General features: G+C 56.6%; 1 protein-coding gene across 4 annotated transcripts; it reads right to left on the reverse strand.

Annotated features, from left to right (window-relative positions):
* Positions 1–639: 639 nt before the first annotated feature.
* CALCOCO1 (calcium binding and coiled-coil domain 1) lies at positions 640–26,200 on the reverse strand. 4 transcript variants are annotated; one of them, XM_067529561.1, is made up of 15 exons: positions 26,123–26,200; positions 14,866–15,040; positions 13,924–14,026; positions 11,637–11,830; positions 10,946–11,104; positions 10,365–10,513; positions 9,654–9,744; positions 9,208–9,363; positions 8,226–8,480; positions 7,603–7,728; positions 7,032–7,127; positions 6,498–6,609; positions 5,482–5,696; positions 4,215–4,321; positions 640–2,973 (listed from the first exon to the last, which is right to left on the reverse strand). In XM_067529561.1, exons 2-15 carry the CDS (start codon positions 15,034–15,036, stop codon positions 2,769–2,771), a joined length of 2,139 nt encoding a protein of 712 aa, XP_067385662.1. In that variant the 5' UTR covers positions 15,037–15,040; positions 26,123–26,200; the 3' UTR covers positions 640–2,768. The 4 variants fall into 4 exon arrangements, with proteins under 4 accessions (XP_067385662.1, XP_067385663.1, XP_067385664.1 ...); XM_067529562.1 differs by having other exon boundaries at positions 26,152–26,198; XM_067529563.1 differs by lacking the exon at positions 9,208–9,363.
* Between the last annotated feature and the right edge of the window lie 95 nt (positions 26,201–26,295).

Genomic DNA, 26,295 nt, shown 5'->3' on the forward strand with positions numbered 1-26,295 from the left:
CGACGGCAGGCAAAGATCCTGCCCAGCTCCCTGCGGACTGGCAGTGCCGCTGGGACCAGAGGAAGCTGGGCAGGTCAGAATCAAAGCACAACCGTGGGCATAGAAACAAAGATCGGTCTCCCTCCCTTGGCTGGGGCAGGCTTTGCCTCAGTAGCTCTCCTTCCATATCCCCTCCTAACCCCCAGGGGATTCGGCTGCCCAGCCAGCCTTGAGCCCTGCCCTCGGCTGCCCAGGCACGGGCCTCATCCCACGGCTGTTCTGCTGGATTTGACACCTGTGAGTAAAAATCAGCCTGGCAGAGCCCGGAGGGCAGGGATCTTCTTGGGCCTGGTGGAGCAGCACGAGGTTTTACGGTGCCCTATAAACCATAAATCAAGCGAAGCTTTGAAGAGACCGGATTTTATTAGAATAGCCGAGACATGTAATATAAATATATATACACACTATACATGGACCGCGTGTGTGTGTGTGTGTGTGTGAGGATGCACTGGTCTTTTATTGCTCTGACGTTCAGGGACCGTAGCTGTCTTTTACTTTAAAAAAAAATGTTTGTTTTTTTTTTTTAAAAAGAGAGAGGCCAGGGATGGGCAAAGCAGGACTGGGGAGAAGCAGGGAACAGCTGCACACGTCAGGATCACCAACCACGGTTAGTTACAAAATAAAGAGCGTCTGTAAACCAGTGATCAAAACAGCCGTCTCAGCTCCTGCATTCAAAAGGCACAAACATTAACAGAATTCTCTCTCCTCTCAGGCAAACCGAGAATTCGGGGGCTAGCCGGACGCCTGGCTTCTTTCTCCCACCCCCTGGGAAGAGGAGAGGGTGAATGGAGACGCCCGACAGGATTTAAAAAAAAAACGAAAAAAAATTAAAAATACAAGGAATCGCAACGGTGAATACGAAAAGCAAGTGCATGAGAATAATCAAAGGTGGGGAGGTATGTACAAGGCGGCTGGGGGGGGGTTGGTTCCCCCCCACCCGAAAACAAGCAAACCGACTGCAAATCAACGCTAATTACTGAGCATGCTATAGCGGCCAGCTATGAGACGCAGAGACCCGGCGGAGGGGGACCCTAAATAATGATAATAATAATAATAAATGGACAAGTCAGTTTAAAAAACAAAGTGAAAAATAAAACCATTTCAGGGGTTGTGACAGGGCGCTGCCCCACTCGCTGCCCCCCAGGGTCATGTCAGGACTGGTGCCTCCCCTGGTACCACCCAGAGGCCAAGTCAGGTCGGTGCCCCCAGAGATCGTATCAGGGCTGGTGCCCCCCAGGGACCTTGTCAGCTCTCAAGTTGGCCAGCTGGGTCCTTGGATCTCTCCTCCCGGACTCCCTGCCCCGTCACATGCTGCTCCCCTCACTGGACCTCGTCCAGGTGCCCAGAGGCGGCAGTGAGGGGCAGATTATAAACACTTTCAATAGACAGCCAGGCCCAGGTTCTGCCCCGGGAGATGCCCTCCACCCAATACCCAGCTCAGCCCCACCTCCCCATGACCCTCACCCCGTTTCAACCCCCCCATCGGGGATCCCCAAGATGGGAAGGGTTTCAGCGTGGGGGGCTCTGGTTCCCTTGGGTCCCATTAACCCCGTGCGGGAGGCGGTGGGGGCGAACGGCAGGGGCCGACGGTCAGCCCGTTATGCCAATTATTTATGCCGCTGACGTTCTAACACATCAGTGGTCATTAGCGGCGTGCTCCTGCCATCCGGCAGGGCTGAGCAGAGGCAGGCTCTGGCTGGTGCCCATGGGCGGTGCGTGTGGGGCGGTGGCTGGGTCCTTACCTTGCAGCCAGGGAAACTGAGTCCCATGGGGCGGTGAATCCTTACGACAGCAGTGGAATTCACTAGCCCGGACATACAAACCACTAGCCCAGCCGGAGACCCAGAGGCTAGTTGACTGGGCCCAGGGGAGTGGAACTGGGGTGGGACCAGGTTCCCTGACACACAGACAGGGGGCAGCACCAGGCACCTGCCTTTGGGGGTGGGGGGCCTGGGAGAGTCCACGAGGGGGGAATCCCAGGCCCCTTTTAGCTTTAACTATGGGGTAAGCTAACCCCAGACAGCCCCCTCCCCTGCTCTCCAGCCTCACACTGACCTCCTGCCCCCACCCAGAGCCCTGAGGGACCAGGAAATCTGCTTCCCCTCGACTGGGGGGTGAGAGGGGACCACCTCTGACCCCCCACCTCATCCCTTCCAAAATCCAACGCCCAGCGGTTCCCAACACTCTGCCTCTAGAGCAGTGCCCCAGGGCAAATATGGGGGGGGGGGAGACAATACGTCCCTAGGGCAGCCCCCCCCACCAACCTCCCAGGGGGCTGCCCGCGGCTCTAAGCAGCAGTCCCAGGTACCAGGAGGCAGATGAGAGTTGGGGAACCCCCCCCCCCCGGGGATTCCTATCGCCCCGACACAGAGCCCCCCCCAGTCAACTGATGGGAACTCAGCACCTGCAGTGGCTGAACCCCATATTTGGGGTGGGGGGGAGCAACTCGCCCTATCTCACCCTAAGGCAGCGGGAGGGGAGGGGGGTGGAGGCTGGAGACCTCAGGCCTATAGACCTGCCTGGGGAACAACCAACAGGGGGCGCCAGTACCCAGCCTCCCCCCTTCCCCACAGACGGGCATGGAGGGCAGGGAGGGAGGGGCGGTAAATGACCCCCCAGGGATCGGGGAAGCCTGGCGTGGTCCCTAGGGGGTGAACCGGGTGGGCAGCGCCTGACAAGAAGGTCCGGGGAGCGGCAGGAGGGGGGGCCGGGCCCCGGCCGCGGGGGCGTCACTCGAAGGCGAAGGGGTCGTGGGCGCTGAAGAAGAAGTGGCTGTCCACGTGCTCCTCCAGCGCCTCCTTGTCGCACTCCAGGGGGAAGCGCTCTTTGCAGATGGGGCACTCCTTCCACAGGCCGGGGGAGGCCGGCATGTCCAGCAGGGAGGCGCCCATCCCGCAGGGGCCCGGCTCCGACGGCTGGCGGCCCGTGATGCCACTGCAAGGGGGCGATGGAGACACGGAGTCGGCACCCCTGGAACTCGGCGCCGCCCCCTCCCCGCCCCCCAGCACTGAGGGGGGGGGGCAGGGTTATTGGGGGTTACCCGACCCCCACCCCTGCTGTTCCCGTCCTGCCCCCGCAGCCTGTGGTTAAGAGTCACAGCAGCTCGTTCGCAACCCCGGCCCCTCAGGGTCCCCTCCCCGGTCTCTCTTTTTGCTGTCTCCTTCGCTGGCAGATGCCGCAGAACACCCCAGTTCCCCGCACGGGACCAGCCCCCCCTGCCCCACAGCACAGCGGCCCCTGCCCCTTCTCAAAGGGGAGCCAGGGCCCTCCTCAGACGCCCCATCCCGTCCCAGCCCACTGCACCCGCCCTGCCCTCCCCGACACCCCATCGCATCCCCCTCCCCCCAACACGCCACCCCACCGCACCCACCCTGCCCCTGACACCCCATCGCATCCCCCTGCCCCCCGACACAAGCAACCCCCCTGCCCTCCTCCCAGCACGTCATCCCACTGCAACCACCCTGCCCCCCCGATGCCCCCATCTCATCCACCCCACCCACCCCTCTGCACCCAACCTGCCCTTCCGCTCCTGACACCCCCTTTGAACCGCATCCCCCCTGCACATGGGGCTGGGTGCACAGCGCCCCCTCAGCCCCCGCCTTGCATCTGGGTGATTCTATCTATTTCACTTGCAAATCGCCCCCCCCACCGCCCGCCTCTGTCTGCAGGAGAAAGGCATCTAATGATGCTGAAAATTGATTCAGAAATGCCCTGACACGGCCGTACATCTCCCGGCTCCGCGCCTGCCACGTTTATGGCCCCGGGCTGTAAAAGTCACCAGCTCCCCGCGCCCACGGGAAATTTATATATCGGTACCAACTCCGAGGCGGCTTGGGAAGGTGCCCCCCCCGCCCCCATCCTCTTCCCTCAGCCCTCCCCCTCCTCCTCCCCCAGCCCCCCTCTGCTCCCCTCCGTCCTCCCCGCCCCCTTCCCCAGCCCCCACCTCTACTCCCCTGTCCCCCTCCCCCAGCCTCCCCTGCTCCCCTCCATCCTCCTTCCCGCCCCCTTCCCCATCCCCCCACGCTGCTGCCCTCCAGCCTTCTCCCCACCCCTTCCAACTCCCCCCAGTGATCCCCTTCTGCCTCCTCCCCATCTCCCGCTCTGCTCCCTTCCATCCTGCTCATAAGGGGCAGGGCGAAGGAACAGCCCCTGCTCTGCTGACAGGCCCCCCTCACCTGGCCATCTCATAGAAGACGCTGCCCAACTCGGGCAGCAGCAGACTGGCCTCTTCGCCACCACTCCGCACTGCGGCCATCAGCACGGCCTTCTCGTCCTCCGCCTCCTGCAGAGAGCAGGGGTGAGAGACCCGGGAGGGGCCAGAGTCCAGCTCCTCTCCCCACCCCAGCAACTGGGCTCCCTAGCAGTGAGCTGGCGTGGGCACGGCTGCCCTCTGCTGGATGCAGTAAGAACAGCCCCGCTATGTGTCATAGGCCCTACACTGCGGACAGATGGGGATTCTTCTTCCCCTCCAGCGGCAGCCGGCTAGGCCCTGGCAGCACGGGGGTGCCAGTTCTGTCCCCATTGCCACAAGGTCCCCAGCCGCTCTGCTAGGAGCTGGGGCTGCTCCCGACCGCTCTGTTAGGTTCCTGCAAGCAGGGTTGCTCTGGATCCTGGCATCAATCACTGTGGTCACAGGCAGGCTCCAGTCCAGCTGCCACATGCCCGGCTACCCCTGGATGTGTGACTGCGGGTTGGGGGGGGAGGGAATGAGAATGCCTCGGGGACCACTCCCCTCCCCCCCACGCTTGGAGCTGTATCTGAACATGCCAGGATCTTCCCCAGCCTGCTTGGGTCGGACACAGACAGATGCAGAAGGATCTAACGCCAGGCTGAGCCTGCCCGACCGCCCCCTCCTCTGAGCCCCGATAGCCTGCTCCCCCTTGCAGCAAGGATGCTGGGATGGATCCTCGGGTCTGCATCCTGCTGGGCTGCCCCTTCCGGATCGCTGAACCGAGCTGTGCCCTCTCTGGCCAGGAGCGGAACTGGTCCGTCCCAAACGCCGGCCATGTCCGGATCCCACCAGCCCATAAGCCCCAGGGCATTGGGAGCTGGAGCTCTGGTTGGGGAAGCTACTGTGTTGTAACCAGATCCCTCCCCAACACTGTTGCTTTCCTAGTGTGGACAGGCCCCAGCCCTGAAGGGTTCAGATCAGCCCCTCCTAGGGCTAGAGTTGGAGTTAGCCCAGATGCAGCCAGGATGCTGCATCATTCTGGGGTCCCTGCCCCAATCCAGGGTGTCTGTTCTGCATGGCCCACGGGACCACTGTTGGCCAGAGGGAAACGGCACCTGATGGTCCCAAGACGGGGCTGAAAGCCAGGACTCCTGGGTTCCGTTTCCGTCCCTGCCCCTGGCTCGCTGTGTGACCGAGGGCAAGCCCCCGTGCCTCAGTTTCCCCCTCCATGCTGCACGGCGCTCGGGAGTCCTCGCTCCCCAGGGACTCACCGAGTCAGAGCTGTTGTCCTCGGTGGGCTGCTTGATCTGGGTGGTGATGGGGGCGGGCTGACTAATCACCACCTTGTGCATGGGCTCCCGCAGGCACGGCGGGGTCTTGGTGGCCGCCCGGTTGTCGCACAGGCTGTAGGGGCTGAGCTGAGAGTGGATCCTCATGTCCTCGGGAGACTCATCCTCCGAGTCCGAGAGCGGGGAGTCCAGGGAGCCTGGGGGCGGGGCAGGCCACAGGGTCACTTGGGCAGCCAGTGCCCCCTGCTGGGCAGGGCCGGATGGGTGGGGGGCAGGGCAATGGGGCAGGGGAGAGCCAGCAAGAGGGTGCAGGGGCAGTGCTGGGGGGAGGAACTGAGGGACAGTTGGCACCAACACGGGGTTTGTGTTGGTAACCCCGGGGTGGGGGGGCCGCGTTCCAGAACCCTGGCTTCAATGGGGCAGGGGGGTATGGAAAGCTCTTCTGGGAGGGGGAGCAGCACAGGATGATGTCGGGGGTGGGAGCAGAGGGGGCGAGCAGAGAGCGCACAAAGCAGTGAGAGCAGGGATGGGGGGGTCCTGGAGGAGGGGGCGGAACGGGGGGATGATCAGGGGTTACAGTGAGGGGGTAACCGTATGGGGCACAAGGGCGTGGGGTGAGGCAGTGAATGGGAGGCAGAGCAGGTCAGGGAGCAGAGTGTAACCAGCCCCTCTGGGTTGCTTGAGAGTAATGGGATGGGCTGAGGGGCATGGGGGTAACGGGATGGTGAGGGGTAATGGGGTGGGGGATGGGGTAATAGGATTGAGTGGGGGGGATGGGGTAACAGGGCTGGGGGTAATGGGATGGGATGGGAGGTAACGGGGGTGGGGACACAGGGGTTACTGGATTGAGTGGGGGGTTATGGTGGTGGGGTAACGGCAGGAGTGATGGGGTAATAGGACCGAGTGGAGGGTTGTGGGGGTGGGAACATGGGGGTAATGGGACTGAGGGCGGGTGCTCGGGGTGACAGGACGGGACGGGGGGCGACGGGGTTACGCACTCAGCGCCGTGGCCACCGCCTCCTCCTCCTCGGCCGCGGCCACCTCGCTCCACTTCTCGTCGGCCACCTTCTCCAGCCGCTCCTCCAGCGTGCGGACGTACTCCAGCAGCTCCTGGGAAGGGGCGCCTGCCGTGGTCAGGATTGGGCCCGCCCGCTCCCGGGGCACCAGGCCATGGGCAGACTGGGCGGGGACCCCACTGGGGAGGCAGGGTCTTTGCCTGCCCCCCACCCACGACCCAGGCTGCGGGGCCCTGCCCAACCCCTGTGCTGGGAACGTAGCTTGCGCTGCCCCCTCCTGCCGGTTCCTTGGCCTCTCTGGAGCCTGGGCCGAGCGAGGGCTGAGACCCGCCTGCTCCAGGGCTCGGCTCTGGACCCCATTTGACCTCGGACCAGGACTCCTGGGTTCCGTTTCCGCCCCTGCCCCGCTGTGTGACCGAGGGCAAGCCCCTGTGCCTCAGTTTCCCCCTCCATGCTGCACGGCGATCGGGAGTCCTTGCTCCCCAGGGACTCACCGAGTCAGAGCTGGGCACCGACCTGTTTCTCCTCCTGGAGCTGCTCCTTCTCCTTCTGAGCCACCTTCACGGCCGCGCGCAGCTCCTTGAGCTCCCGCTTGCTCTCCGACAGCTGCACCTGCGGGTGGGGGGGGGGAGGCACAGGACCCTCAGAACTGCCCAGCGCAGGGTACGTGGCAACGGCCGGCCCTGCCCCAGCCTTGGGAGGGAACCTCCGTACCCCAAGCACCTGAACCCCTGCAACCCATGCGCACCCCAATCCCACCTCCTATGGGGCAGGGCCCCCTAGCACCAGTGTGCGGCTTTGGGGGTACAGCCTCCATAGCACGGCTCTGATCCCTCTCCCTATAGGGCAGAGACCCCCATCACATCTCAGATCCCTCCCACTATAGGGCAGGTACCCCCCTCCCCGCGCCAGGGCCTCCCCGTCACAGTTTTGATCCCTCCCCCTATAGGGCAGGGACCCCCACCTCCTTACCCCGTGCCTGGCCCCCCCCATCACAGCTTTTGATCTCTTCCCTTCTAGGCCAGGGAGTGGGCAGTGAGGCTCCCCGCTGCCCCAGGGGCAGTGCCCACCCCCACACCGGCCGTACCAGGCTGGAGTCCCTCTCGTGGGACAGCTCCGATTTCAGCGCCTGCTTCTGGGCTCGCTCCTCCTGCAGGTTCTTCTCCAGCTTCAGCACCTCGGCGCTCAGCTTCAGGATCTTGTCCTTCTCCGCCTGCGAAGAGCACGGGGGCGCTCATGGGGGTGGCTGTGCAGCAGGGAGCGGGGCAGGGGGATCAGCAGGGGGCGCTCTCTCAGACCTCACCCCAGCCTGGTGCTAGGGGGTGCTGGGCTGCAGGAGCGGGGGCTTCGTACTGGGTGCTCTCCCCTCATGCTGTCCTTTAGGGAGCCGGGTAGGGGACACTCTCCCCAGCCCATCCCAGTGCAGCGCTAGGGGGTGCTGGGCCGGAGCCGCTGCCTTTTGGCTGAGACATAAACCAAGTCCTGAGCATTGTGTGGGTCACAACGGATGCGGGGGGGCTTTTCCCCAGGTCTGGAGGTGCTCGTCCCAGCTCCCTGACCACTGAGACAAGCCCAGCGAGGGGATTCGCCTTCGTTTCCTCTCCTAAATGGCTGAGCAGCGGCAGCGCCCCACCCCAGAGGTGGCTGCATCCCAGCGGCAGACACAGCCATTGAAGTGTGAGAGAGGCCCAGCGGGGAGAAGGTTGGTACCTCTATGCTCTGCAGCAGGTTGCTTTTCTCCTTCCACCACTGGCCCTTCCCCTCCTTCCATTTCAGGGTCATGTCTGCCAGCTTGATGTTGGTTTCGGCCGACTCCAGCCGGCTCTTGTGCAGGTCCGAGATGGTCCGGTCCCGGATGGAGGAGGCGCTGGCCAGCTCCTCCCCCAGCAGCACCACTTTCTGCTGGCTGGCGGCAAGGAGGTCCTGGGTGGAGTGGAGCTGCTCACACAGTGCTTCCAGCTGGGCCTGGGGGGCGGGGAAAAGGCAATGGGGAGTTGCGGGGGGGGGATCGGAAACAATGAATGGAATGGAAGAGGCCAGCTTGGCTCTGCCCCCTCATCCCACCCCCAAATCCAGCCACAAGAGAGCAGTGGAGGGGACATAAAGGATGTTAAAAGTCTCCACCATTGGCCTGTGGAACTCTCTGCCACAGGATGTTATCAAGGCAAACAGCTCAGCTAGCTCGCTGGGGTGCAGGGTGGCTCTGAGTGCTACGAGCCAGACCCAGGCTGGAAATAGCCGGGCTTTCCCCTTAAATCATGGGTTCAAATCCCATTAGGGCCTGAGGAGCCAGGAGATTTCCCTCCTCGCAGAGATCTTTGAAATTGTGAGCCACTCTGCTCCAGGTGCAGGCTGCTGCCTTCTTGGTAAAACACGAGCTTGTTGCTTTCCATGCCCCAGAAGTGGCTGCATTTCAGGAGTCAGTGGGAAAAGAACCCAGGAGTCCTGACTCCCTGTCCCAGCCCCTAGAACACACACAGTTACCCACGGCAGGGAAAGAGAACCCAGGAATCCTGGCTCCCATCCCCCTGTTCTAGCAGAGACACCGTCCTAATCCCCTCTTTTCCAGGGGAAGGGCTAGTTGATGCACACACCCAAGCAGGGGGATGAGGGGGGAGTGGAGGCTGTGCCATGGCACCGATGGGAGGGGGGGTTCAGAGCAGGAGCCCCCCCCGCCACCCCGGGCACTCACCGTTCTCTGCTGCGCGGCCGCCAGCTTCTGCTGCAGCTTGCTGATGTCCTCCTGCAGCACCAGGGCCTGCGACACCTTCTCGCCGTGCCGGGTCTTGGCCAGCAGCAGGTCGCAGGCCAGGTTCCGGCTCTCCTGCTCCGAGGCCTGCAGCTTGACCTGGGGGGCGGGGGTGGGAGGGGGGGGGGACACGATCCTCATGCGCCGGCCCAGAGAACCCACCTCCCTTCCCTCGGGGTGCCCCTGGCAGAGCCGGGGGAACCCTGCTGCCCTCTATGTACGTGTGGGGAGGGACGGAGGATGAGGGAAGGGACCCCCACTCCTGTGTGCGTCTGAGAGGGAAGAGAGGGAGCCCCGCTGCTCCCCCCAGCTAGCTCTGCCCCGAGCCAGTCGCCCCAGCAAGCCCCCGCCCCGGGTCCTCCCCCGTCCTGCGGCTCCGTAGCGCTCACCTGGTAATGCTCCTTCTCGGCGTTCTCCTCCTGGAGCTGGTGGTGGATCTGCTCCTGCTCCCGCACCAGGGACTTCACCGTGTCCTTCATCCTGGGGCAGAGGGACACACGGGCAGGGTGAGCCGGGGCTCCGGGCACAGCCAGCTGGAGCGGTGGGGGCGGGTGAGGTTCAGAGGGGGCTGGAGGGAAGGCCAGGGGTCGGGGCACCGCAAACTCCCCCCCCCCCAGCCCCGTGGCTGCACCCCATGGCACATGAGAGTCCGCAGCACGGGGGGGGTGTGGGGGAGAAAGGAGAGCGCGCCTCCTTCTGAGCCCCCCCCCCCCCCGCCCTATGCAACACAGCCCCCGAATAGGGCGCCAGCTCCTTCCCACTCCCACCCTGAACGAACGGCCTCTTCCCTTGCTCGCAGGACCCTGGGTCTGGCCCTGGCGGTCGCCCGTCCGAGCGCAGGCCAGCTCCCACCCTGCTTAGCGGCCGGGCGAGATCACAGGCCTGGGCCCATCCCGAGGTGGGCAGGAGAGGGGACCACCTGCCCTTCCCACCGGGCCCAGCCGCGGCCATGGTACTCACCTGCCCCAGCCTCCTCCACACCTGCCAGTCCAGCTGGGTCACAGCACTGACCCTAACTCCCCTCCCTCTCTGCCCCCCCCTATGCCTGCTGATTCCCCCCCACCCCCACAGCCCTGCTCCCCCCAGCTCCGGCCGCTCACCTGTCCAACTCCACCTCCTTCTGCAGCACCTTCTCGCTCAGCACCTCGATGTCCTCCTCCAGCTCCTGGATCCGGGCCAGCTGTCCCGCCTGCTGCCGGCTCAGCGCATCCCGCTCCTCCATCACGGCTGCGTGGGAGCTCGAGAGGTCCTGGAGGGACGCGCCGCCGGGTGGGGCGGTGAGCCGGGATCAGGAGGCTCCCCCACCGCCCCAGTCTCACGCCTGGGATGAACACGGAGTCTGGGCGCCCTGGCAAGGGGCGGGGAACCCCAGGGCCCCCGCAAATCAGAGCGCCCCTGTGGGATCTGGGGCTAAGCCAGTGGGTAGCCAGGTACAGAGGAAGGGATATGAGGTCCCCTCTTAGGTGGGCATCTCCAAGGAGGCAGTGCGGCCTAGTGGTCTGAGCACAGGAGCCAGGTGTCATTCACCTGTCTGCGTGCCTCCGTTTGCCCCCAGTGTGACGGGCAACGGCCCAGTGGGTGGGGATGGTCTTGGGTCCTTATTGACCCGGAAAGTGGGGGGAATCAACCCAGTGGCTGTCGCCCAGCAGGGTCCGGTGCCCGTAGGGGTTACCCCACGCACCTTGTACTGCTCGGCCAGCTTGCTGTGCTCGTCCCGCATGGTGCCCAAAGCCTCCTCCAGCTGCTCAATCCGGGCCTGCAGCTCCTTCACCTCCTCCTCCAGCCGCAGCTTCTCTCGCAGCAGCCCGCTGCGCTCCTGCTGGCTTTCCTCCAGCTGGTTCTGCAGGGGGCAACCCACGGGGACCGGCATTTTAGTACGGACCGAGGGGGCAGGCACGACACTCACTCCAGGCCCCCAGGACACGGCAGGATGCACAGCCCCTGCCCCAACGCTGGCAGGCAAGGGGTTAACTCAGGTGGGTGGAGCAAGGGATCAGACTCTGGGGGTGCCAGTTATGGGGGCTCTTATCACAGTAGGGAGGTCGTTCTGAAGGGGCGGAGCGGCTGGAGGGAGGGGCCAGGGCTGGGCTCCGCCCCATTTCCCAATGCTTTCATCACTGCCTGTCTTGCAGGGATAAAAGCCTGGGAGGAGGGATTTGAGTTGATTGGGAGACGGCCAGATGCCATGCCAGGCCTTCTTGGTCAGAGCAACACCTGATCCCTCCCATTGCCAAACCAGACCCAGGGGAAATCGAGGCACAAAGCTGCAAAGTGACTTGTCCAAGTCAAGTGGCAGAGCTGGGCCAGGAACACAGATCTCCGGGCACCCTGTTTGGTGCTCCACCCACTAGGAAATGCTGCCCCCCCATTACCTGTAGCAGAGTGGCCTTGGGCACCACCAGCAGCATGTCCATGTTGCCCTCGTCGTCCTCCTCCAGCGTGACGAGCTCGTCCATGGGCCGGGGCTCGCTGAACTGGAAGGGGCTGCTCTGGCCACGCACCTCGCCATGGCGGTCCACGTAGCGGAACTGGTACTGCTGGGCCCCTGGCTTGGGCAGGTAGCTGGCTGCAGCAGGACAGACACGGCCCAGCTTCAGGCGCCGATACCACACCACTGCGAGGGAATGCCTCCGGGTGGGGGCTCAGATCCTCCGGCCTCTGGGGCTCTCTCCTGACCCATCTTGCCCCCCAGCACCCACCCCGCACTTCTGAGTCCTGGCACGGCAGAGCGGCTGGCAAGTGCCCTGTCACTGGACCATGGTTGGTCACAGAGATGCCCGCCCCTCTGCCCATGCGCCTCCCTCTGGACTTAAGCTCTTTCTCTGTGGCCCACTCTGGCTCGGCCTCTCTGCCAACGAGTAGGTGGCGTCAAAGACCGATGGTGGCCTTGGATGCCCGTTCCATCAGGGGCTGCTCTGATACCTACCATCCCATTCCAGTCCAGCCCACCCCGCTCTCTGCTTTATCCCCTCCTCTCCCAAGCTGCTGACCCCACGTGCCTACCCTGGCGTCCCATGGGAGGCCCCCATCCCAGTCCTCAGCCCCCCGTGAGATGTCAGGGCCAAGCTCTCCCCACTCACGGCTGCCTCCCCAGCACCTCCAAAGGTGACGGCACCACACGCCCACGCTGGGGGCTTCAGGGAGCGTTTGGCTTTGCAACTGCTGAGGCATGAGGTAATGGCCACTCCTGGAGGCCTGGTGCCACACTAGATGGGCCCATGGGCCTAATCTGGTGCAGAGGGCGGGGATACTGGGCCGGATGGGCCCATGGGTCTGATCCAGCATGGCAAGGGTGTGACGCTGGGTGAAATATGAAGGACCATTTATAATATTATTGATGTCAATATGGCAAAATTACAATAATTCGTAGGAGACAGGCCATGTCAGGCACTACTGGAAAGGTTATAATTTGCTAAATAGGATAATGCTGTTTCTGTGTATGCATCATTTTTGTTATAAGTTCTAGATATATACTGTACACTTGTATTTCCACAGATGCTGTGTTTCTGGGTGATACCCCAGACAGGACGGCAGCAGCAATAAACCTGTTTAATGGCCCATCAAGGGAACTCAAAGGTAGTGAGAGAACCCAGGGGCTACCCCTAAGAGTCACCAGGGTATGTAAGAACACGCCTAGGGACAGAGGACTGTAAGGCTTTTCCATGTCATGTGTTGTGTGGCTGGGTTTGGGACAAGCCACATGACAAAGGGACATAAAAGGGAGCTGCACCATCCCCATATTGTCTTCATTCTTGCTTCCTACCTCTCCATCAACTCATCTACAACTAAACCTGTGAAACAAAGGACTGAGGCTCATCCAGGCACTGGATGTACACCAGAGGGATTGTACAAGCCCGCAAACTCCACTACTCTGCTGAGAATCTGATATATACGGACTTTACAGTCACCTGTGTGTATCTTTTTGCTTTGACCATTTAAAATTTCTCTTCTCGTTTCTTTCCTTTTATAATAAACCTTGAGTTTAGTTACTAAAGGATTGGCTGCCAGGGTGGTATTTTGGGTAGGATCCACACTTGTATTAACCTGGCAATGTGGCTGACCCTTTGGGGGTCAGGAGAACATTTTGGTAAAGGGAACAGAGTTTTAAATAACTTCTCTCTTTATTGGACCGAGTTGCTGACTGGGAGCCAGAGACTGATATGCAGTAAAGGGGACTGTATAATTTTTCTGTTTTAGCTTCTTGCTAACCTGTGTGGGGAATCAGGAGCACTGTTTGTCACTAGCTGGGGAATCTAACCGCAGTGTTAGCCACCAGTTGGGGAGAATCTGCTCTCCTTTTGCAGCCTGCCCTGACCTTGGCATTTTCAGGTGGGCTACCTTAGGCATGGACGGGTCACAGAGGGGAGAGTGGACTAGATGGGCCCACTGGTGTAACCGTGTTTGTCAGGGAGGCTGGGATAACAGGTTAGATGGGCCCTTGATCTGCCCAGACACGGCAAACTCTCTGTAACCCAAATTCTCCCCGTCCCGCAGGGCTGCCACCCTTTCTGACCGGTCTGCAGGAAGCTGCAGAGCTGACGCATCGCTCCGGCTGCTCACTGTCTGTCCGATCAGCGTGTGCGGCACAGCCCCTCCTGCAACTCCCAGGCACGCGATCTACGCAGCCCTCCCCCCCCCCCGGGAGCTTCCCCCACCAACCTTGGAACTGGACGCTGGAATGGACAGGCGCCCCCTCCGTGCCTCCGTCAGGCACCACACACCACACAAAGGTGTAGTAATCCCGCACGGACGAGACTTCCACCTAGACGGACAGATGTGGGCAAGAGGGTGTCTGAGTAACCCCGGGCACTAGCTGAGCCTTTCTCTAGTGCTCTTCACGCGGGCCAGTGTCATTGGCCTCATCTGAGGGCTGGGAGACAGAGACACTAAAGGCTGTGAGGGGCTCGGCCGTCATGGCAACGGGGCCCTGCAGGCGTCTATGCTACCCACTAAGCCAGGGCTTCGACTCAGGTTTAAGACCAAACCTCCCTTCCGTCCACACATGAATCTGTCTGACTCTGGATCCTAGGAGCCTGCTGGGGGGTGGGTCAGAGCCACTTGGTGCAGCTTAAAATGATCAGAGTACCCAGCTGTGACGCAGGACAGGAAGGCAGCATCACGGCCCCGCCTGACCCTGTTTTACAGATGGGGAAACCAAGGTACGGAGAGAAGTGACTTGCTCAAGGCCACCCACTGGGAATAGAACTGTGGCTCTCGAGTCCCGGTCCAGTGCCCTGGCCATTAGGCAATGCTGCCCCATTTTGCGGTCCCGTGCAGGGCAAAGCAGGAAGCTTGCTCGACTTGTGGGCGAACTTCAAGGTGGCCGGCAGAAGCGGGCCCCTCCCGTCACACGATCGCGGCAGGCTCAGCGCAATGGGACAGCAGAGAAGCCAGTAGGAGGGGAAGCCTCTATCTGGCCATCCCGCCCTCCCAGAGGATGAGGAGACAAGCCAGACACCCTGCACCTCCTTATCTCAGCCTTATTCACTGCCTGATCAGAACATCTGCTGGGCCACGCTCCCCAACCCCCGGGGGGACAGAGTGACAGGGGAGACCCCAGGGAAAGCATCCAGCTTCTGCCCGCCCCTCTCTTCCCACTACCTTGAATATCCCGATCCAGTCGCGGGCGGACGGCTTCACGCTGGGGGGCAGGGTGTAGTGGCACTCGACCTTGGTGTTGGGCACGTAGGTGCAGGCCACGTTGAGGAAGGCCACGGCAGGGTGGGGCTGTGCCTGCGACTTGCTCAGAGACACCTCCTCCATCCTCTTCATCGAGCTGCAAGGCAAAGAAGAAAGATGGGCGGGGTGACATAGCCTGGATCCCTATAAGAACGGCCACACGGGGTCAGACCAACGGTCCGTCTAGCCCAGTGTCCTGTCTTCCGACCATGGCCAAGGTCAGGTGCTTCAGAGGGAATGAACAGAACAAGGAATCATCAAGTGATTCATCCCATCAGCCACGCCCAGCCTCTGGCAAACAGCAATCCCTGCCTATCCTGGCTAAAACCATGGATGCATTTATCCTCCATGAACTTATCTAGTTCTTTTTTGCACCCCATTATGGTCTTGGCCTTCACAACATCCTCTGGCAAGCAATTCCACAGGCTGACTCTGCGTTGTGTGAAGAAATAAGTCCTTTTGTTCGTTTTAACCCTGCTGCTTATTACTTTCCTTTGATGACCCCAAGCTTTTGGGTTATGAGGAGGAGTAAATAATACTTCCTTTTTTCTTTCTCCACACCAGTCATGATTTTACAGACCTCGATTATGTCTCTCCTTAGTTATCTCTTTTCCAAGCCGAAAAGTCTCAGCCTTATTCATCTCTCCTCATATGGAAGCTTTTCCATATCCCTAATCATTTTAGTTGCCCTTTTCTGGTTCCAATACATCTTTTGTGAGATGGAGTGACCAGATCTGCATGTAGTATTCAAGATGTGGGTGTACCGTGGATTTATAAAGAAGCAATGTGATATTTTCTGTCTTATTATCTATCCCTTTGCTAATGATTCCCAACATTCTGTTAGCTCTTTCAACTGCAGCTGCACATTGAGTGGATGTTTTCAGAGAACTATCCACAATGAGTCCAAGATCTATTTCTTGAAGGATAACAGCTAATTTAGACTGAGTCATTTATATGTATAGTTGGGATGATGTTTTCCAATGTGTATTACTTTGCATTTATCAATACTGAATACCATCAGCCATTTTGTTGCCCAGTCATCCAGTTTTGTGAAATCTCTTTGTAACTCTTCGCAGGCAGCTTTTTGGACTTAACTATCTTGAGTAGTTTTGTCTCATCTGCACATTTTGCCACCTCACTGTTTACCCCCTTTCCCCATTTATGAATATGTTGAACAGCACTGGTCCCAGTACAGACCCCTGGGGGACACCACCATTAACCTCTCTCCATTCTGAAAACTGACCATTATTCCTACCTTTTGTTTCCTATCTTTTAACCAGTTACTGATCCACAAGAGGACCTTCCCTCTTATCCCATGACAGCTACTCTGCTTAAGAGCCTTTTGTGAAGGACTCTGTCAAAGGCTTTCTGAAAATCTAAGAACATTGTATCCACTGGATCACCTTTGTCCACATGCTTGTTGACCAGCTCAAGGAATTCTAGTAGATTGGTGAGGCGTGATTTCCCTTTACAAAAACCATGTTGACTCTTCCCCAACAAATCGTATTCATCTATGTGTCTGATAATTCTGTTCTTTACTATAGCTGCAACCAATTTGGCTGGTACTGAAGTTAGGCTTATCGGCCTGTAATTGCCGGGATCGCCTCTGGGAGCCCTTTTAAAAAAATTGGCGTCACATTAGCTATCCTCCAGTCATCTGGTACAGAAGCTGATTTAAATGATAGGTTAGATACCACAGTTAGTAGTTCTGCAATTTCACATTTCAGAACTCTTGGGTGGATACCATCTGGTCCTGGTGATTTATTAATGTTTAATTTATCAATTTGTTCCAAAACCTCCTCTAATGACACCTCAATCTGGGACAGTTCCTCAGATTTGTCACCTAAAAATAGCTCAGGTTTGGGAATCTCTTTCACATCCTCGGCCGAGAAGACCTATGCAAAGAATTCATTTAGTTTCTCTGCAATAGCCTTATCTTCCTTGAGTGCTCCGTTAGCATCTCGATCGTCCAGTGACCCCACGCAGTTTCTGCTTCCGATGTACTTAAAAATATTTTTGCTGTTACTTTTTGAGTCTTTGGCTAGTTGTTCTCCAAATTCTTTTTTGGACTTCCTAACTATATTTTTACACTTTATTTGCTAGACTTTATGCTCCTTTCTATTTTCCTCAGTAGGATTTATGTTCCACTTTTTAAAGGACAACTTTTTGCCTCTAACTGCTTCTTTTACTTTGTTGTTTAGCCAGGGTGCCAATTTTTTGGTCCTCTTACTATGTTTTTTAATTTGGGGTTATATATTTAAATTAAGTTTCTACTATGGTGTCTTTAAAAAGTTTTCATGCAGCTTGCAGGGATTTCAATTTTGGCACTGTACTTTTTAATCTTTGTTAAACTAACTTCCTCATTTTTGTGTAGTTACACTTTCTAAAATTAAATGCTACTGTGGTGGGCTGTTTTAGGGGCTCCCACACAGGGATGTTAAATTTTATTATGTTCTGGTCACTATTACCTAGCAGTTCGGCTATATTCACCTCTTGGACCAGATCCTGTGCTCCACTTAGAACTAAATCAAGAATTGCCTCTCCTCTTGTGGGTTCCAGGAAGCCATTGAAGGTGTCAAGAAACTTTCTCTCTGCATCCCGTTGTGAGATGATGTACCCAGTCAGTATGGGGATAGCTGAAATTCTCCATTATTATTGAGTTCTTTATTTTTATAGCTTCTCTAATCTCCCTGAGCATTTCACAGTCACTATCACCATCCTGGTCAGGTGGGCGGCAATATATCCCTACTGCTCTATTCTTATTATTCAAGCATGGAATTACTATCCATAGAGATTCTATGGCAGTTTGGTTCATTTAAGATTTTTATTTCATTTGACTCTATGCTTTCTTTCACACATAGTTCCACTCCCCCACCAGTACGACCTATTCTGTCCTTCCGGTATATTTTGTACCCTGGTATTACTGTTTCCAATTGATTATCCTCATTCCACCAAGTTTCTAATTATATCAATATCCTCATTTAATACCAGGCACTGAAGTTCATCTTAGTATTTAAACTTCTAGCATTTGTATACAAGCACTTGAAAAAATTGTCACTTTTTAGCTGTCTGCCATTATGAGATGTAATTGAATGAGACTCTTTTTCATTTGAATGTTTCACATCAGATTCTACCCGTATTTAATCCTCTTCCATCCTCTCCTCCTTACTTGGATATAGAGAATCTCCATTAATAGATCCTCCCCTCAGGAATGTCTCTGTCTGAACCATATGCTCCTCGTACCCATCGGCTTTCCCCAGCCCTTAATTTAAAAACTGCTCTATGACCTTTTCAATTTTACGTGCCAGCAATCCGGTTTTTGGTTTAGGTGGAGCCCATCCTTTCTGTATAGGATCCCCCTTTCCCAAAAGGTTCCCCAGTTCGTAATAAATCTAAACCCTTCCTCCCTAACACCATCATCTCATCCACGCATTGAGACCCTGCAGTTCTGCCTGTGCATGGAACCGGAAGCTTTTCAGAGAATGCTACCACGGAGATCCCATGTTCACCCTTTTTAGACGACTATGATACATTTTGTACAAAGTATGTCATGTGAGGTATCATTTGAAAACTCATCATTTGTTCAGCATTGTTGTCCTGGTAAAATAAGTGCGGCAACATTGTATGTAAAGTTATAAATTCTACTGCATGACATGGCGGAGTCATGTTTCAAGTTTAGAAAAGCTGCTACCCGTTCTGCAGAGACAAAAGGCAAACTGACGCCTCAGCCAGGCGTCAACAAAATCAAATGGACCGTCACCTGGTTAAGTGGCCGTTCCTTGGCAGGAAAAAGGGCATGAGTGAGAAATCTACATTTTGGCAAAGAAACAGCCAAGGTCCCCGTCTCCACAGATTTGCTATCTCCTTAACCTCAGCTGGAGATGATTTTCAAAGAAAAAGAGAACTATAAGAAAGGGGAACAGATGCCCCAAAAAGACCTCTCCCTTCATCTTCACTCACCGCATCGACAACATTTGAAGGACAAAGGAAGCATCGCTGGACTGTGGAGGGATCCTGGCAGAAACGAATTTAGCCCGTAAGACTGCTAGAACATGTGGTGAAATATACGTTTGCTTTGAAATCACTTAGTTTGTTACATTGGATGTTAGTTGTGTTTTACCTTGTATTTCTTTGTAACCAATTCTGACTTTTATGACTCATTACCTGCAAATGTCACTTAAAATCTATCTTTTTTTAGTTAATAACCTTGCTTTATTGTTTGATCTAGACTCATGGGCTTCGACTGAAGTGTTTGGTAAACTCCATTTGAGATAACAGGATTTGTGCATATCATTTTCTATTAGTAAAGTGACAGACTTTATATGAGCTTGTTTTGTCCAGGAAAGGGCTGGGCAGTACAAGATGCTGGGACTGGGAATTTGCTGGTGTCCCTCTGCAGTGTAATTCAAGGATGGCTGGCTGTACCACTCTTACAGTATAGCTGAGAGTAATTTACATGCTGAAGGCTGTGTGTGAGCAGGTCAGGAGTGGTTGCTCTCACAGAGAAGCAGTGTAAAAGACACCTCAGTGCAGAGAACTGAGGGGACACAGCTGTTCAACAGTCCAGGTTGTACCTTGGGTAATGTCACAGGTGTTTGCACAAGAAGTGATGGGGAAGGGGCAGGATGGGAAAATCCCCCCTCTGGACCAGCCTGGAATGCCCTGAAAGTCACTGCTTTCCTACCTGCCACTAGTAGGTCCACAGAGCTTATCACTGCGGGCACCTCATGGGCATGGATGCATTTAGCCTTCCAGCCCCAGGAGGGAGGGCAGTACCACTGTCCCTATTTTACAAAGGCTCTTGGGCCCACAGCGAGTTGATTTCAGAGCCGGGAATTGAACCCAGGAGCCTGGCACTCAGGCACCTTTGGAGTTGGACCCCAAGACTTCAGACAGAGAGGGACATTTGTCTAGTCTTTTTTACTCTGGTTAGGGGCAAGGGCACTAAATTGGGACTCAATACACCTGGGTTCTATTTCCAGGTCTGCCACTGACTTGCTGTGTGACCCTGAGCAAGTCACTCGCTCGCTCTGTGCCTCAGTTTCCTCTCCCCTCCTGCAAAATCTTTGGGGCAACAATGGTGGCTTGCACCCAGACCAGTAACCTCGGCTGGGGTCTTTAGTAATTAACACAAAACCATTGACAAAAAGCAGTTGAGGTTGCCCCGGGGTGTTCCATGCCCATCCTGCAAAACGCAGACCTCTGACAGCCAGAAAACCCAGAATCAAGGTACATGCCAATGCAACCTTAACTCTGCCCTTTCTGAGTGATGCCCCAGGATGCCCAGGACTCCCTCCAATTTGTCCACATCCTTTCTGTATTGAGAAGCCCAAAACTGGACACAGTACTCCAAATGTGGCCTCACCAGTGCCGAATAGAGGGGAATGATCACTTCCCTCGATCTGCTGGTAATGCTCCCACTAATGCAGCCCAATATGCTGTTAGCCTTCTTGGCAACCAGGGCACACTGCTGACTCATATCCAGCTTCTTGTCCACTGCAACCCCCAGGTCCTTTACTGCAGAACTGCTGCCTAGCCAGTTGGTCCCTAGTCTGTGGATTCTTCCGTCCTAAGTGGAGGACTCTGCACTTGCCTTGTTGAACCTCATCAGATTTCTTTTGGCCCAATCCTCCAATGTGTCTAGGTCACTCTGTATCCTATCCCTACTTTCCAGCATATCTACCTCTTCCCACAGTTTAGTGTCATCTGTAAATCCCTCCACCATTCAATCCAGCTCCACCTAACGAACAGCGAGCATAGCTGGAGCGCACACAGATAATTCCCAATGGCTACTGCCAGCTAGAGAGGCTCAGAGTAAAGGTGTCCCTTCACTCTGCCTTTCCTGGATGTCAGAGGTTTGACTTCTGCCGGACAGGCCCAAGACCCCACAGGCAATCTCAGCTCTGTGTTAACCAAGTTTTTTGTCTGTGAATTTCCTAGGTTCTGGACCAGAAAGAGAAATGTGTTTTGTAGAAGTCAGTGGTCAGACAGGCCGTTCTGGCTGTCCTCTAGGTTTGCAGCCGGCACGCTGCTATGGATAGTAAGGAGGCCATGAGATGCTAAGCGCTCCTGTCCCCTTCGCCGCCGGGGAATGAGGATAACCGGGCCGTGCTGTGAAATGTTGGGAGGCAGAACTGCTAACAGGGCAGTGAGGGAAATCTTGTCCGTGGCCCCAAATCCAACCATTTTATTCCCTTTTGGTTTAGTTACAGTAGCTTTCTCCAGTGCAATCGCTCCGCTTCTCCGTCCCCTTCCCTTACAACATTTTCCAGCTTCCCGTCCCCAGCCCATTCCAGGAAGCCATTCAGGACCATTCGTTAGCACTTGAGAAGCTGTTTAGGTATCACAAGCAGCAGCTTTTTTGGGGGGGAGGGAGTGGGGAGGACGGACACATTTCTGAGTTATGGAGGCCCAGCTGTACACCAAACTGGGCCCTGGGCCTGCTCTCTGCACCCCCCTCAGCTGCTCCCCTGCTCTGGCAAGGCCCGGGCTCACCCAGCCTCCAAGCTCGCCCCTGGCCAGCCCCTCACAGGTGCTGTCACCTTAACTTTGAATGTCCTGGTTTTCAGAGCTTTCAGTCTGTGGTATAGTGAGGGTCCCTCACATGGGGGGGGGGGGGGTAGGGAGAGGGGCTCAGACCCCCTTAGGATAGCATGGTCCCCAAGATCCCAGCATACACAAAGGGGCAGGGAAAGGGGCCTCTCCATGCCCCCCCATGTGTGTACCAGGATCTGGGGCTCAGGCCCCTTAGAAAAGTAGGGCCCTCAAAAACCTGGCACACATGGGGGCATAAAGAGGGACAGACCCTCTCAGAGGAGCATGCTGACACCCCCCTCCCCAAGATTCTGGTACACACATGGGAAGGAGGAATGGGGGACTCCTAATTTGCCCTACCACCCCCATGTCTTCCCTGCCAGTATCCCACCGCCCCCCTCACCTGAACCCCCAACCCTGCCACCCATCCCCATTCGTCTTATTCCCCCTCCCCTCCTCAATCCCTCTCCCCGTTCCTCAAACCCCTCTTTGTCTCCCAGCCCCCTGGCACGGCGCAGCAAGCATTCCCGGGTCGTTCTTTGTCTTTTCAAAAATAGTTCGAGCCCCTTCTCGGTTTCCCGTTGTCCTCTGATTACGTTTCCCGGACGTAACAGAAACCCTTCGCCAGAGGCAGACAGCAGCACCTGGCTGGTAGTTCCTCCTCAGATAGCTGCCCAGGGTAGGTTTCCAACTTGCAGTCCCTGGAGGGGGGTAGCTCCGTGTCAATAGCCACGGCCCATGCCCTCGACCCGCCGAGTCACGGGCAAGCACCGTGGCTAGAAACCGTCTTTCGGCACAGGCCCTTTGCAAGCTCTTCAGCACGCAACTTTTTAGTGGCCCCTAATTCAGACAGCCTAACTTTTCCTTTAAGTGGGATTTCAAAAGTGCCTCCCCCAACGGGCCACACACTAGCTGAGTCAACTGGCAGGCGACTGGACCAAACTGGGGACGATCCGAGACATGGTCTGAGCCCCCACCGTGTGCAAAAAACACCCCCCCCCCCCCGGTAGAACCCGTTGCCTTGACAAAATGCTGTTTCCCCCCACCCCCAAGGGCTGTATTTTGGGAACTCCTTGTTCAAATGACCCCCAATTTGGATCATTTACCCTACCCTGCACCCCTATGAGGCATGTCACATTTCAAGAGAATCCAAGGGAGCATTTGACTTAAAAGTCAACCTTTAAACAAAGGAGTTCTCACCCTTAATCACAACAACTAGCTTTTGTATTGTGCCTTTCACCCACGGATCCCAAAGCTCTTCACAGACGAGGTTGGCATCGTTATTTTCACTTTACAGATGGGGAAACCGAGGCAAAGAGAAGGGAAGGGACTTGCCCAAGCTGGTCAGGAACAGAACCCGGGTCTCCGAGGCCCAGTCCAGTGCTCCAGCCACTAGGCCCCAGAAAATGCAGCCCTAAGGAACCAGGTGATCATGGCCACAGGACTGGGGGAAGCAGATGTGTCTGCTGGCCTTGGGACGGATGCTGCGGCACATGGGAAACTACATCGGCTTTAAGAAACGCTGCTGGACAAACATGATCCCACCCAGCCGGCCTACCTGTGGTATCTGGGTCTCATTCTGCCTCTCCAGCATAGGGTCCCAAAATGCTTTACAAGCTGCACATACCAGGATCGCTCTGATTACTGCCCTGAAGCAGAGTCCAGAATGGCCACACCACACAACAACAGAGGACAGGAAGTGGCGTCCCAGTGTTGCCACCTCTCACGATTCTGTCACGATAAGGATTGTTTTCCTTAAAGCCCCAGCTCCTGGAGTCAAGTGGTCGTGAGATGATTTCAGCCTTCATTTTTAAAGGAGAAGTAAGTTTCTAGCCCTCCTGGGGGCGGCGAAAGCTACAAAATGCGACCCCGGCCCACCCTAAAGGCCCCAAAAGCAGAAGGCAAATAAAACGAACGCCAAATCTATTGTTTTTACATGATCTCATGATTTTAAAGCCAATCTCATTATTTTTCGTGAGCCTGACTCCTGATTTTTGAACATGTGGGGCTGGCAATACTGTCTCGTGCCCAGCTGGGGAATGCAGGGAGGAGAAATGCACTGACGCAAATCCAAAGCCCTGGCTCTTGTGAAAGCAACTGTGGGATGCTTAGTGACAGAAAAAGAGCCAGGACCTCGAATTTACACCTCACCTGGAAGATGGCGCCTCCAGCACCTTGCTGGGGCATCACTTCAGGAAAGCTTAGATTACTTTAGGGTCAGGGACAGTCTTTTTGTTCTGTGTTTGTACAGCACCCAGCACAACGGGATCCTGGTAGATGAGCGGGCCTCCTAGGTGCTACCACAATACAGAAATAATAATTATAATAGTACCCACTGCTTTATCACTAGAATAATTTCTCTCAGCACCCTGGGTTTTCCTGCAAGATCTTCCCTCCAAACCCTAAACCGACCCAATCCTGCAAAACAGGGCAGGGACAGAACAAGGGTGTCAGGGCTGCAGGCTAGACAGGGGGAGATACACATGCTGGTCTCATCTACACAGAAGCTACAACTGAATCAAGGGCTAGAACAACAGATTGTCTAGTACGTTACAAAGGTCAGGGTGAGGTCACGTCTACACTACAAGTTGACAATGTGGAAACAGCCCAGGGATTCATGTACAGCACTGACGGGGCTGTAAATATCTTCAAAGGGGCCCGCTACAAAGGCAAACAGGGATGCTTGTGCACCCCAGTTTCCTCTCTGGATAAGCCAAAATCCTTGTTAGATGATTCCATGTAACAGAGGCACCCTGTAACTCGGTGACTTCCCTGCCCTTGGTGCTGGCCACGTTAAGACTCTCTGCACGCTGGTGACCATACATGGTGAGGGTCCCAGTACATCTGAATGTCCCCAAAGTGTGCCCGCACCAATTATAATCCCCTGTGCAGCGACACCTGGGCTGATGATCTGCTGGCAGCAGCGTGGCCTGGTAGATACAGGACTGGATGAACACTCAAGAGACATGGTTCTAGTGCCAGCTCACACACTGCTTTGCTGGGTGACTTTGTATTAGTCATTTCCTCTCCGTGCCTCAGTTTCCCCATCTGCAAAATGGGGATAATGATACTGACCTCCTTGTAAAGCACTGTAAGATTCACCAAAGACAGGAGCAAGGTATTAACATTAGCTCCTCTAAAGAGTCCCACTATTACCAACTTCCTCTGAGATAAAATGAATCTCTGAGCATCTTTGGGTTGGCGGATGGTCCTGTGCTAGAGAGCGGAACTGAAGTCAGGACACCCGGCTTCTACTCCTAACTCTGCTGTGCCTCAGTTTCCCCTTCCACCCTTTGCCTGTGCAGACTCTGAGCTCTTTAGGGTGGGGACTATTTCTCCGTGTCTATGCAGCATCCAGCACAACAGGGCCCTGATGTTGTTTGGGGCTTCCTGGCCTTGCTGTCATAGGAACCCTGCACAATCCCTGCTAAAGGTGCTCGTGGGCTGGGCGAGATACCTCATGATCCACCCCACAAGCCCAGACAGCGCATGGCTGGCGTGGAAGCTCCTGGACATCATCCAGCCAAGTGCCCGAAGCCACATTCCTTTCCCCTCCCAGGAGTCTGCTGTCCCAGTTGCGCCGAGCCAGTCACGAAGCAGCCATGTGCAAAACAAATCCCAGCAGCTGCCAGCCATCGTCTCTGCTCACCTGTCTGCCAGGGACATGGGGAGGATAATTCCTTGACGCTTGCACAACACACACAGGGCGCACCAGCCTTATGCAAGGCCTGCTCCCATCGAGGTACAGGGAGAGCCAAGGAAAAAATGCCTCCCGACTTGGCAAGAGAGGAAAAAAAAAAGATCAAAGTCCCGAGCAGGTTTTGGGGAAACTCCTCCCACCCCCCCTTCTTGCCAAGAATAAAAGGCTTTAAAAATCAAATGGCTCCAAACCAAAGCGACAACGGAAACTCGTCTTCGGAAACCCCAAGCCACAGGCGTGCTGGGGAAGGAAACTGCACAGGGGGAGTGGGCGGGGGGTGGCGATCACCCTCTGCACCAGCCTCAGCTGCAAACTCGGGAATGGGATGGATTCTCACCCCTTTAATGCCACGGGGGCGGGCGGAGCTAATCTCTGTGCTGCCCCAGCCAGGGGCATCCGTGGGGGGGTCAGCGGGGAGATAATAGCACAGACAGGTGGTTCGCAGGCCTGGCCCTGCAGCCAGGCAGATGATGGGGGTAAAGCAGTGGAAGAGCCGGTTCTGGAATGGGGATTAAAGGAGGCAGGAGGGGACTGACAGCTGGGGAGAGGGTAGGGGTCCCGACCACTGGGTTGCCCCCTCCCAGAGGAGAGGGATGGCCCCACTGCCTTCCCCATAGCAGGGAGTCCTGCATCCAAAGGCCTTGAAGTACAGGCAAGGCCGAGATCAAGGGGCTGCTGGTCTCCCTTGTACCCGGATCACAGCCCTTACGGGGGGGGCAATGCAAAGGGGGGGGAAGAATCGCCCCCAGCGAGCCCCTGGCAGGAGGCTCCACGCTGCAGCTGCAGAGGGCAGAAAAGGAATGGCCCCTCTCCAAAAGCCCAGCTCGGCCCCCCCAACCCTTCCCCCAGCCCCCCAGGCAGCAGCAGAGGAAGGAGAGGAGGAGGCAGGGGCCGGAGGGCAGGAGAAAAGCAGCGGCGCCCCATTAGATAAAGAAGGTCTCTTACCCTACAGAGCAATCAGCTGTTCCACTAACCTTTTACCAACAACAAAAACACCACTCAGCCCAGCAGGGGGCGGGGAGAAGGGGAGGCCAGGGGACTGCTGGGATTTGTAGTTCCCGCTGCCGGCCAGGCGCTGGGGTGGAGCGGGGAGGGAGACTACAACTCCCAGGGAGCCC

Source organism: Emydura macquarii, unplaced genomic scaffold, assembly GCF_026122565.2.
Source record: "Emydura macquarii macquarii isolate MOO-44397 ecotype Brisbane River unplaced genomic scaffold, CSIRO-AGI_Emac_v2 contig_2994, whole genome shotgun sequence".
NCBI classification, from domain to species: domain Eukaryota; kingdom Metazoa; phylum Chordata; order Testudines; family Chelidae; genus Emydura; species Emydura macquarii.